Consider the following 13,186-nt stretch of genomic DNA (forward strand, 5'->3'; position numbering starts at 1 on the left):
CTTTTATTTAAAATATTTTGCAGTTCCTCAGGGCCGGCTTCCCCGATGACGGGACGGCTGGCAGCAGGAGGCACTGGGGGCGGGCCTGCTCACCGGCTTGCCCCCGAGCAGCTGTGGGCCCGTCCTGCCCCCGCCCTGCACCCCACAGGCTGCGGAGGCCACCTTCCTCCCGGTTGCCCTCCCCACCCCCTGTGTGCTCTGTGCTGTCCCCGAGACAAGGCCGTTGGAGTCTCCGTGGCTCAGGCAGTCAGAGGTGAAGCTGTCCTTCTCTGTCCCCTGGGCTGGGCGAGGCCCAACAGGCAGTCCGCAGCCCCCAGGTCCGGGCGGTGAGTGTCCTGGACTCAGGCAGGAGACCGTCTGGGTCCCTGACACCCTGGGCAGAATGCCGGCTCCATGGGCCACGGCGGCAGGCCCGGGGCCTTGCGTGGCTGGTGAGCGCCGCGGGGTGGGTGTTGGGGTCCAGGTCCCCAGACCCAGGAGAGGTGCCTCCCTCCTGTCAGAGGATATCTGGGGGCCACGGCCCAGTCTGCCAGGGCTGGGGTGCAGAGCAAGGGAAGACTCAGGGGGGCCCAGAGGGGCCCGCAAGGTCTTGGAGTTCGGCACCACCACCACCGTCTCCGGGCTGGGAAACTGAGGCCAGAGCGTTGGGAGGCTTGCTCAGGGTCACCCAAGGTTACTCGAGGTCAGGCCAAGCAGGGGCTAGAATCCACTCACCTGTGAGTATCTCTGCTCCTCGGGGACGCTGCCTCTCACAGTGGGGGTGTGGCAGATGGGCGCTGTCCCCGTGCTTCCGTAGCCACCGGTCAGCGGTGGGGGTGGGAGACAGGCGAGCTGTAAGTAAGGCAAGGGAGCAGACTCCGGCAGACAGCGAAAAGCAGAAACTGGAGGGGAGAAGGGGAGAGGGGGGGAGGGGGAGGGGGAGGGAGGGGGTGAAACTCGGGAGATGGTGTCAGGGGTGTGTCCGTTTGTCAGCACCTACCAAGTTGTATTTGCATTTTTTTTATTATTAGTTTTGATGTTTATTTGAGAAAGAGAGAGAGAGAGAGAGAGAGAGAGCGAGCGAGCTGGGGAGGAGCAGAGAGAGAGGGAGACACAGAATCCTTAGCAGGCTCCAGGCTCCGAGCTGTCAGCACAGAGCCCGACGTGGGGCCTGAACCCACAAACTGTGAGATCATGACCTGAGCTGAAGTCGGACGCTTAACCCACTAAACCACCCAGATGTCTGCCTCAAGTTGTACTTGTGAATATGAGTGGTTTGTTGATCGCCGTTCTGCTCAGCGTCGCTGTTCAAAGTGAAGGATTCGCCCCCCTCTGACATAAGGGAACACGGAGGGGTGAGTGAGTGAGTAGGAGGTGCCCCCCGCTGAGGCCCAGGCCCCTTCCCTCCGCTTGTTCTCTCGGTCCCCTCTCCCATCATCTAGACAAGAGCCGGCTCATTGCTGTGGACCCGCACAAGCAGCCTGGTCCCCGAGGTCGCAGCCGAGCCCAACCAGGGGCCCAGCGGAGCCCTCCCCGGACGGGACGTTGGAGGTTTCCGCCTGCCGCCTCATCTCCCGTGTCCCCTGCTCTGCTGTCCCCATGCCTGGTGGACACCCTGCTCCCCTCCTGGTGCGAGGCCAGGCGGAGAGCTGCCCTCGGTCTTGCGGAGACCCGGCTGTGTGCTCCAATCCCCGGTTCCTCCCAGCGAAGGGAACAGGGTAAAGCACTGAATTTACAGACCGCGGCCGGTCTCCTGGAGAACAGGGGGTACATCTCTGGGCTTTTCCTGTGGGCACACAGCCTCCGCCTGGAAGGGAGGTAGCAGACACAGGTGCAGGCCGCCAGGGGCAGAGGTTGGGCCAGTGACTGGCCAACGTGTGGCCCCAGGTGAGTCTCTGGGGCCCGGGCCCCCTGGTGTTGCACACAGCCGGGGTGGGGCTGGTTGTCCCCGGGACGAGTGGGCTGTTGATGCTGTGGGCACTGGGAGATGGAGCCATCCCGGGAGCAGAGCATAGGCGTGTTCCTGAGCCTGGCCCTGTCTCTCCGTTAGGGGTGGGAGCAGAGAAGCCGTTGTCTCGGGGTGGGCACCTTGGCCCCCGTAGATTTTACAGATTCACAGTGTTCTCCTTCACCCTCATGATGGCCTGCTGGAAAGGGCTCCAGAACCAGAGCTGTTACTCCCAAGGAAGAGATGAGAAGACAGGAAGAGTTGAGGGCACGTGCAAAGGCCCAGGCTCACGTGGGGCAGAGTTTAGACTGGAATCCAGCCAGGAGCCTGCCCGGAACACAGCGCTGCCTAGAGGTGTAGACGTGTGCCAGAATGGAGCACATGGGGCTCGGGAAGTCATCTGGGCAGGTGTGGATCCTGGGCGGGGGGCTCGGGAGCCGATCCAGGACTTCCAGGGCAGGCCACCAGGATTGCAGGACTCTTGAAATAGTGTACCTGGGCTTCAGTCCTGGCTCTCGCCGGTGACCTCGGGCAAGGTACTGAGGTACTCCGTGTTTCAGATCTCTCGTCTATAAAATGCCGATGATAAGGGTTGTACCTTTTCAGTATCGTGATGAGAGTGGGGTGAGTTGGTATTTGTAAGGCATTATGACCATCTCAGTGCAGAGGAAACATTTCATCAGCGTTGTTAAGTAAATCAAATAGGCGAGTCCATGAGGCTGGCTGAGGTGTCCCAGCCAGAAGCGGGGGAGAAAAGTGCTGAGCTCCAGAGCGGTCAGAACTCTGGACAGCTCCCCGTGCTCTGCCATGTTGGTTCCATCTTTGGCAGTGAAATGGGTCCTGTCCCTTTATTCTCAGTTGTCACGAGCTTGAGGATTTTCGCCACCACCCTTTAGTACCTGCCCCATGAGAGAGGGCACAGCATCCTTTGCCAGGAAGGCCCGTCACTTTGCAAGCGGGGGCAGGGCACACCTGTGGGTTTGTTCTTGAGGGAACACCCCGCCTCGGGACGAGGGACCGCACCAGGTGTGTGCAGCTGTCGTGTGGGACCCAGGGGCTTGTGTTCGGTGTGGTTGGGGAATATGGCCCCACTGACTTCTTCAGAGTAATCGCTGAGCTCAGGTTGGGTAAGGGCACGGATAGAGACAGGGTTGGGGGGGGTGTGAGGAGGATGGGGGTATCACTAGGTTCATAAGGTTGAGATGAGAGTCAGTGGTTCTGTACAGCTCAAGGCTTGTTTGGAGCCAGAATTCCGCGCCCCGGTTACTGCAGACCTGCTTCTGCCCCATTCAAACCCCAGATACCTGTGGCAACCCATTCTCATGCAGAGGAGTAACCATAATGTCTTTATCTGTGGGCACCTCGTGTGCTCCGAGACCTTTATCCCCCTTAGCTCACTTAATTCTCATGGCAGCTCTTCGAGGTGGACCTTGCCAGTCCCGTTTTTCTGATGGGAAAACTGAGGCTCAGAGAAGTCAAGTCACTTACCCAAAGAAAAACTCCTGGCAAGTGGCAAGGTTTTTCTTTTCCTTCTTTTCAGGAAACACCACCCTTGTTGCCAGGAACAGAAACTTGTGTGGGTTTGCACCCTTTCCCAGGACTGTCCCCTGGTTGCTTTCTTCAGCCGCAGCTGGGGGGGCCCCGTGGGGCACAGCAGCGATGCCTGCTTGCGGCGGAAGCTTCCTGAATGTGTTGTACTGTCCAGAGGACAGACACGTCCAGCAGTCGAGGTCTGCGTCAACGGCTAGGGTCACCTGAACACAGCCTGTCCGCTCACGCCCATCTCTGCTTCCCCCACAGAGGACATGGCCGAAGGGAAGAATTCCATCCTCATCGGGATGAGCCAGTGGAGTTCTAACGACCTGGCGGAGCAGATGGGGACCTTGGGGAGACTGGAGGGGCACCAGGGTGAGCCCCCGGGTGTGTGTGAGCGGATGGGGTCCTTGGGGAGACCGAAGGGGCCCCAGGGTGAGGCCCCGGGGTGTGTGCACGCGTGTGCTGTGGGAGTGCTGGTGTGGACAGCTCGGGGCCAGAAGTCGGGTCTTGTGTAAAAAGTCTTCTGTCTCTCCAGACGCCTCCCCTCCCCCTACCTGTGCCCCCTGAGCTCTGTGACCTGCAGGGACCCTCGTGGGTGCTTGCACATGGCTGTCTGTGCAGAGCAGCTCCAAGATGCTCGGGCAGAACTTCCTGTGTCCCTAGGATGACCACGGGGGGCATGGGTTATGAGGGGCAGGTGGCGGGGGCCAGGCTCCTTGGAGTGGGCTGGGGGTCCGCTGGTTAGTCTGGGAGCCTTTAAGAAGGCACCGGGCAGGGTGGTCGTGGGGATCGTAACTTCCTTGGGCTGAGTGCCTGGGGAAGGGGATTCATCCAGGAGACTTTTCGTGGAGGGGGGCTTGACCAGGAGCTTAATCAACAGAGCAGGCCTGGCCCTTCAGGCATCCCGCCCGTTTGGCCATTTTGCATCACTAACAGATTTTTTGTTGAGCACCTACTGTGTATGCGTGTTTGGTAGGAGGAGTGAAGGTGACGTGGCTGAGATCTCCGACCGTGACACGGTGACAGGGTACAATCAGGACGTAAGGGGGTGAGGTTTGGGCTGAGGGTTGCTGGGCCTGGGGTGGGAGGGAGGCGGGAGAGGGGAGCAGGGAAGGGTTCCTGGCAGTGAAGCTACGGGGCCAAGCTAGGAGACACAAGTGGAGGACGCAGCTTAGCTGAAGGTCAAAACGATAGAGGGGCTGCATTTGACTGAGGTCACTCAGGAACGAGGCAGATTGAGAACCCACCTGGGTCCACGGTGCTCACGTCTGCACCTGTTATCCTGGGGCTGCTGTTTTCTGTCCCTCGTCCCACACAGCCCTCCACCCACCTCCCCTCCTCCTGGTGGCCTGGCCCCGTCATTCCTCAGTCATGGTCTGGGCCAGGCCGCCCTCTCCGGACGTATGCTGCTCCAGCGGCCGTGTTGGTGCCGGTGCTTTGTCTGTAGCCGCTTTCCTTGAGCCCCTTCCCCGCCCCCTTGGCTCGGTGCTGTCCCCGTGCCACAGTGCTGGACACGCCAGGGGTGGCTGTTCATTTCACAGATGCAGAACCCAAGGCCTGGGGAAGCGGTGCCTTGCCCAGGGCCCTCCAAGTTGGTGGCAGCATCGCGCTCACATCCCTCGTGTCCTGGTTCCCAGCTGGGCGGTGTCCGGGGCCTCTGCAAGGTGGTCAGGTTCAGGAAACCCAGAGGCTTCAAGGAAAGGCCCTCAGGCCACTGCTCGAGTCTGGTCCCCCGGGCCAGTTCAGAAACGACTTCCCCATTGACACAGCCACACATTTGTCTGCTCTTTCCTTCGCCCCAAGCCCTGGAGGGGCCCAGAAGGGGTCAACGGGTTCTCTGTAGCCGTGAAGACAAACCCAGATCTTAGTCATGACCCATCTGGCCATCCTCTCCCAGGCCGGCCCGCTGGCAGTCAGAGAGCGTGACTCAGCCCAGTGTGAGCCGGGGAGGGGTGAGGAAAGGCAGGGAGAGGGGCAGGCACAGGGAGGCAAGCGGAGAGAGAGGGACACAGGGGCCGAAGCTACACTCTGCGCGGTCTGGGCTTGAACGTGGCTTCACGGCCGGGCAGGTTCACGGTGGGCAGAGTGAGGCTTCTACACAAGTCGGGAGGACCGAGTGAGCTGGTGGTTGGCTAAGCGCTCTCAGCGACAGGTGGTTGTGGTAAGGGACAGGTCCCATTCTGGCAAACAGCCGTAGGCGCTCACCTACTCACTGGGGAGAGGTGCATTAAGGCAGTGCCTGCCCCCCCCCCACCCCCCGGGGCGAGCAGGAGGGGGCAGGGCAGGCGAGGAAGAGGAAACCAGCCACGTCCCCATCCCCTGGGGATTCATGGTGTGATTCCTCCGCAGGACAGAGGAATCCTTCCACTCACCGACCGTTATCAGCCACGACAGGGGCTTCCCCGGGGCGGGGTGTGGACACAGTGCTTGGAGGGGCTCACGGCCAAGGAAGAGCGGGGTCCCGGCCTCCGTGACTGTGACTGTGCAGGAGGAGGCTGAGCTCAGGGCCTCAGGAGGGAGGCTCCGGGGGCACTTCAGGAGAAGGCTGCCTCCCACCGTCCGGGGGCGGTGCCTTTGTTGTTCCTCCAAAGGAGTGGGTTTGCTTTGAAGTCCCATCATGGACGGAGCAGACCTCAGGGACCCCTGCTCTACGGGGACTTCACTTTAGCGCCTCGCCTTCCACGGGCTGGGGCCATGCTGTCGGGGGTGACGGTGTGGTTTCCAGCCACTGGTCCTGCAGCCTCCATCCGCCACGGAATCTTCCACGTTCCGTGGGCCCCTCTGCTTTCTCCCCTGGGTTGTATTCCCCTTGTTGGTTCTGGTACTTGTGTATTAACCCTTCTTCACCTTGAGCTCGGTTACAGGTTTGCATTTTGTTGGTGAATTTGGCCCAGCATATACACGTGTATAGATTTACATTTTGTGTAATTATGTAAGTATCTGTTGTACATGTGTGTGAATATACGGTGTATGTGCATGCGTGTGCATATAATATAAAACGTTTAGCATGTGTACGTGTGATACATAATATGATGTATCAATGTCTGTATGTGATATATAAAATATTCATGTAAACATATTCAAACATACATATTTATGTGTATATATACACATATGTACACACAACTTATTTTTTCAAATTTTTTTTCAATGTTTGTTTATTTTGAGAGAGACAGAGCATGAACAGGGGAAGGGCAGAGAGAGAGAGAGAGAGAGAGAGAGAATCCCAAGCAGGCCCTGTGTTGTCAGCGCAGAGCCCAGCGTGGGGCTCGGTCCCACGAACCCTGAGATCATGACTGGAGCCAGAATCAAGAGTCAGATGCTCAACCGACTGAGCCACCCAGGTGCCCCTCAAGTGTTTCTCTCTCTCTCTCTGATTCCCCTTCTAAAGCTTGCATTAGATGGATGCTGGACCCGTGTCTCACCTTGTCTGGCTCCGTTCTTATTTCTTGGTCCCTGCTGGGCTCTAGAAACTTTCCTTGGCTCTAACACGATCAATAGCTCGCCAGACCAGTTTCTCTTCTTCTGCTGTTGCCATCCCTCTGGTCAGCTCTTCTGTGGAGTTTGTTCGGGTTTTTTTTTGTTAAAGCAATCCTGTCTTCGTTTTCACGTGCTCTGTTGTTTTTTTTTTTTTGTTTGGTTGTTTTCCAGATACTGATACAACCTGTACTGTCCATGGGTGCCGTGGACTCATTCTGTGCTTTTCACAGCCTCCCTCCTCCCTGTGCTTTTTAAGTTCGGAGTCTCCTGGTGGGTTAGAAGTGGATGCAAATGGCCCCCACACGCTTGAGTTTGGGCTAATTAGCCAAAGATCCCTAAGTGAGGTTATGGCACAGAACAGGAACTGGTGTGTTTCCAGTGATCTCAGGAAGCACAGAGCTGCCGTTGACGTTGTCCAAGTAAAGCGGGTCTTGCCAAGTTTTGTTTTGTTTTTTTTTTAATCGGGACATAATTCACATACCAGACAATCCACCCTCTTCAAGTGTATACTTCAGCAGTCTCTGTATATCTTGTAGATGCACAAAGTTGAGCAGCTACCTGGTTCCAGAACATTTTCTTCTCCCCGGAAAGACACCTCCTAACCTGTCAGCAGTCACCCACCATTTTCCTCTCCTCAAATACAGAATTGTGTAGAAATGGAACCCGACAGTATGTGGCCGTTGGTATTGAGGTCTGCCTTGGCATCACGTTTGTGAGGCTCAGACGTGCCGTGGCATGAACCAGAATTTCATTGCATTCCACACTTGAATAATAGGCCCCTGTATGGCTGTTGCACATACTGTCCATCTATCCGTCAGCTGGACCTTTGGGCTGTTTCCACTTTCTTGCTGTTATGAGTCACGGTGCTCTAAGTGTTTACGTACAGGTTTGGTTTTTTTAATGTAATTTATTGTCAAATGAGCTAACATACAGTGTGCACAGGGTAGTCTTGGCTTCAGGAGCAGATTCCTGTGATTCATTGCTTACGTACAACACCCAGCGCTCGTCCCAACAAGTGCCCTCCTCGGTGCCCATCCCCCACTTCCCCTCCCCCCATCAACCCTCAGTTTGTTCTCTGTATTTAAGAGTCTCTTAGGGTTTGCCTCCCTCCCTGTCTGTCTGAAACTATTTTTCCCCCTTCCCTTCCCCCATGGTCTTCTGTTCAGTTTCTCAAGTTCCACATATGAGTGAAAACATTCGGTACCTTTCTCTGCCTGACTTATTTCACTTAGCATAATGCCCTCCAGTTCCATCCACGTTGCTGCAAATGGCATGATTTCCTTCTTTCTTATTGCCAAGTAGTATTCTATTGTGTATATAAACCACAACTTCTTTATCCATTCATCAGTTGATGGACATTTAGGCTCTTTCCATAATTTGGCTATTGTTGAGAGTGCTGCTATAAACATTGGGGTACAAGTGGCCCTATGCATCAGTACTCCTGTATCCCTTGGATAAATTCCTAGCAGTGCTATTGCTGGGTCATAGGGTAGGTCTATTTTTAATTTTCTGAGGAACCTCCACACTGCTTTCCAGAGCGGCTGCACCAATTTGCATTCCCACCAGCAGTGCAAGAGGGTTCCCGTTTCTCCACATCCTCTCCAGCATCTATAGTCTCCTGATTTGTTCATTTTGGCCACTCTGACTGGCGTGAGGTAATATCTGAGTGTGGTTTTGATTTGTATTTCCCTGATGAGGAGCGACGTTGAGCATCCTTTCATGTGCCTGTTGGCCATCCGGATGTCTTCTTTGGAGAAGTGTCTATTCATGTCTTCTGCCCATTTCTTCACCCGAAGAAGTATGTTTTTGGGGTGTTGAGTTTGATAAGTTCCTTATAGATTTTGGATGCTAACCCTTAACCTCTATGTCATTTGCAAATATCTTTCCCATTCTGTCAGCATGTACAGGGTTTTGAGGACATACTTCCTGTTCTCTTGGGCACAACCCAGGAGTGGGATTGCTGGGGACTCACCACATCACCTTCCCAGAGTTCAGACTTCCTCACGCTCTTGCCAGCATTTGTTGTTGTCTGTTGTTTGAGAATAGCCTTGCGAGCGGGTGTATGACTATGGTTTGGGTTTGCATTTCCCTAATGACTGATGATGGTGAGCATGTGTTCGTGTGCTTGGTGGTCATTGTTCATCACCATTCGGAGAAATGTCTATTCAGATACTTTGCCCATTTTAAAATCAGGTTGTTTGTCTCTTGTTGAGTTGTGAGTGTTCTTTACATATTGTGGACGCTAGGCTCTTGTCAGTTACATGATTTTCCATTACTTTCTCCCATTCTTTGGGGCGTCTTTTCACTTTTTTTGATAATACCCTTTGGAGTGCCAAGTTCTGAAATTCTGATGAAGCCCGATTTGTCTATTTTTGCTTTTATTATTTCTGCATTTGAGGCTATATGTAAGAAACCACCTGTTAATGTGAAGTCATGAAGGTTTACCCTTTGTTTTCCCTGAAGAGTTTTATAATTTTAGCTCTACATTTAGGTCTTTGATCCACTTTGAATTCATTTTCATTTTATCTATTTGAAAAAAAATTTTAATGTCTTATTTATTTTTGAGAGAGAGAGAGGGAGAGAGAGGGAGACAGAGTGTGAGCAGGGGAGGGGCAGAGAGAGAGGGAGACCCACAATCCAAAGCAGGCTCCAGGCTCCGAGCCATCAGCACAGAGCCCGATGCGGGGCTTGAACTCACATTGTGAGATCATGACCTGAGCTGAAGTCGGACGCTTAACTGACTGAGCCCCCCAGGTGCCCCATTAGGATTTTCTACGTACAAGATCATATCAACTCCCAACAGCTAGTTTTCCTTTTTCCTTTCCAACCTGGATGCCTTTTTATTTCCTTTTCTTGCCTGGCATCCCTGGCTAGAATCTCTAGTATAATACCGAACAGAAATGCTGAGACCTGACATTTTGTTCCCGATCTTCAGGAGAGTTTTCAATCTTTCGCCATTAAATATTTTGTTAGCTGGTTGTAATTTTGTTTTGTTTTTGTCTTTGGGGTTTTTTTTGGAGTTGTCATTTATCTGGTCAGGGAAGTTCCCTCCTATTCTGGGTTCGATCAATGCTTTTATCACGAAAAGGTGTCGGATTTTGCCAAATGCCTTTTCCGCATCTGTTGAGATGATTGTGTGGGTTTTGTCCTTTTTCTGTTACTGCGGTGGGTTTCCATTTGTCGAACAACTTGGCGCTCCTTGGAGAGATTCCACTCAGTCCTTGCCACAGTTGTCAATCTTCTATGCTCGGGGTTTACACACGTCTTTCAGAGTAATTTATGCTAACAGGCTATGAGCTGTCGCTTAAGGGACAAACTTGTTTTGGAAACAAAGGGAGTGTCACCAAGGCCACATTCTTACTGGCAGGAGGGAAGCGGTCTCTGCACAGGTGTCCCGACCAATTCTCCTGCTTCAACTTTGCAGAGGGCTGTTTTCCCACAGTTCCTCCTGGACTCCAGCTGATGCCTGTGTCTAGATGATGTGGTTCTCAAAGAGTGGTCCCTGGACCGCTCGGAAAGTGGCCAGAAGTGTGAATTTTGGAGCCCGGCCCAGACTCAGTGAATCCGTGATTTAACTACCCTTTTGGATCCTTCGGGTGCTTGCTGACATCTGACAGCCATTGGCTATTAGGCCAGTAACTGGCGAGAGGCCCACAGATCCATTTTCCTGGATTTCCCCTCCCTCAGTCGCTGAGTTTGGCCTCTTTTTTCCACACTTAGTTTTCCTCTAATATTGAGTGAAGCTGACCGTGAACCCCGCTTTGTATCTGCCCTTCCCCCTTAGCCTGTCTCTGGGTGATGTGATGCGTCTAGTTTTCGCAAACGGCTGCCATCTAATTATTGGGGAGGGTGACAGAGCTTCTGGCTTATTCTTCTTGGTGCTTTCAGCTTCCTGGGCTGTCCTGTGCCTCCAACATTCAGCCCTTCCCACACCCGGGGCAGATGCCTCTGCTTGGCACAGCGGGTGTTCGGAGGGGGGGGCGGTGCCCACGCACGCCCAGGCCATTACACAGCTTCCTTTGCTCCCCTGTTTTCCATCCAGGAGCCCGCTCTCCGCCCCCGCACTGGCCTGTCCTCTGGCCACAGACGTTCCTTTGCAAGATTGAGGTTGTGGCCTCCTCTCTGCTCTGGCAGCGTTACGGACGTTGGTTAGACCTTCGCAGTCACACAGACCTCCCTAGGAGGGCCTCGCGCTCAGTAGCCGGCCCTGCCCCCCTCCGTGGGTTCTCTCTGCCGTCCACCTTTCGAAGATGCCTGATGGTTTCAGGTCTGCGAAGGACGCCCCTTCTTACCTTACGATCCTGCTAAAGACCAACTGGCAGAGAAATATTTAGCGCCGTTTTCTAGGGATTTGGGGCGGGAGGAAGGGCCCGGATCATGCAGTGAGCTCACTGTATTCAGCCGGACCCTGATGCTTCTGAGATGTGGACCCGGTAACGTGGCCCTGCGGTGAGGTTGGCAGCGGGTTTCCCTCGTCTGCGGAATGAAGGGCGGACCCCCGCCTGGCATGAAGGCCCATCGGTGTGGCTTTCACCACCCCCTCCAGCAGCTGTCATTGTCTGGGGATAGTAAGTTCACCATCGCCATAGGAGTCAAGCAGCCCCGGGCCGGCTTCCACGAGGGACTGTCAGATCCGTCCCACGGCTGATTTCCACTCTGGTATGTCTCACTTCGAGGCTGTACTCCCGCCTCTCTGCTCGCCTGTGCTCTAGACAGAGCCTCTGGGGGGCTGCAGGCTGACCGCCCAGCACTTTCTCAGCAGGCCTTCCGGAAGCCCAGCCTCCCCCAGGCCACCTCCTTGCCCTAGTGTGGCTCTAACTGGCCGCACCGTGGGGCTGGGCCGTCGCTGGTGGTGCCGGCCTGCCGGCTGCCTGCAGCCCTGCCTTCGAGGGTGCGTGCTTTAACTACCTGTCTGCACCTGCAGCGATGAGGGGCTCCCCACATTTGTGCCTCCCCCCCACTCCCACTGTGCACTGGGCTCACGAATTCTGCTGGTCAGCCCTGGGGACACACCGATGGCTCAGAAACGGCTCCAGGCTGGGGCGGGGCAGGCACAGTCCAGTGAGGTGACAGCCTACAAGAGGGGGAGCACAGGACATTGGGGTCAGAGAGACATGGAGCGTGAGCAGGGAAACGCAGGCCCAGGAGGCCTTGCTGGGCTCTGGACAGACCCGTTAGGGCGCCGTGGGCGGGATCAGCATGTGCAAAGATGCAGAGGGCATGTGAGAAGCAAGGAAGTCTGGAGAAGCACGTGGGTTCTTGTTGCCTGAAGTCAGGCTGCGAGGTGCTGGGCTGGGGGCTGGAGAGGGGGTGGGGAGGTCTGAAAGAGGCCGGAGGGGACCCTGGTGCCGAAGGCTTATTAGAATGGCAAGCTAACCAGTGTTGGGGGTGGCGGCTGGGGATCCGTGGAGTTATTTAATCCAGAGCCACCTTCTAGAAAAATTATTCTGGAAGTCAACGAGAAGATGATAGGAGGGCCTGGGAATGTGTGCAGGGGTGCAGCGGGCTGGGTGAGAGGGCACCTTGAGCCTGCAGCTTGGTGGGAGCACCAGAACAGGAGATGGGCAGGAGGGATGTCGGCTTCGGAGCCCCGTTACCAGGCAAGCCCCGCACCCCAGCTGCCGCCCCCGCCCCCCCACCGTGGGGTCTGCCAGGCCCCCTCTGGCTCTTCGGGAGGGGATTTCCTAACATCTTCCTCCTCCCAGAGACTCCGCCATCCTGAATGATCCCCCCCCCCCCAGCAGCCTCCCCGAGGCCCCGCTGTCCTGGATGCCCCCCAGCCTCCCCAAGGCCCCTGCTGTCCCGGATGCCCCCCCAGCCTCCCCGAGGCCCCCGCCATCCAGAATGCTCCCGCCCAGCCTCCCCGAGGCCCCTGCTGTCCCAGATGCCCCCCCCAGCCTCCCCGAGGCCCCTACCATCCAGAATGCTCCCGCCCAGCCTCCCCGAGGCCCCCGCTGTCCCAGATGCCCCCCCCCCAGCCTCCCCGAGGCCCCCGCCATCCAGAATGCTCCCGCCCAGCCTCCCCGAGGCCCCCGCTGTCCCAGTTGCTCCCCCCCAGCCTCCCCGAGGCCCCTGCTGTCCTGGATGCCCCCCAGGCCTCCCCGAGGCCCCCACCATCCAGAATGTTCCCCCCCGCCCCCAGCCTTCCCCTTTCAGGTTTTGGTGGGAGAGCTGCTCTTACTCTGGGGAGGATGGGGGGGGTCTCACGGTTTGTTGGGATGGGGGTTGGGACAGGAAGTAGGA

At 56.0% G+C, this 13,186-nt stretch overlaps 1 protein-coding gene across 2 annotated transcripts in view; it reads left to right on the top strand.

Moving 5' to 3' along the window:
- The window catches only part of PITPNM3 (PITPNM family member 3), a 73,197-nt gene that overhangs the window by 19,865 nt on the left and 40,146 nt on the right, over positions 1-13,186 (top strand). The window contains exon 3 of one of the 2 annotated variants that reach the window (XM_043582741.1): positions 3,728-3,835. The exons of the other annotated variant lie outside the window; for it this stretch is intronic. Coding sequence (XP_043438676.1) covers positions 3,728-3,835 — 108 coding nt within the window. The remainder of the gene's footprint in view (positions 1-3,727; positions 3,836-13,186) is intronic. 2 annotated transcript variants of the gene reach the window in all.

This window comes from Prionailurus bengalensis, chromosome E1 (genome assembly GCF_016509475.1).
Source record: "Prionailurus bengalensis isolate Pbe53 chromosome E1, Fcat_Pben_1.1_paternal_pri, whole genome shotgun sequence".
Lineage (NCBI taxonomy): Eukaryota > Metazoa > Chordata > Mammalia > Carnivora > Felidae > Prionailurus > Prionailurus bengalensis.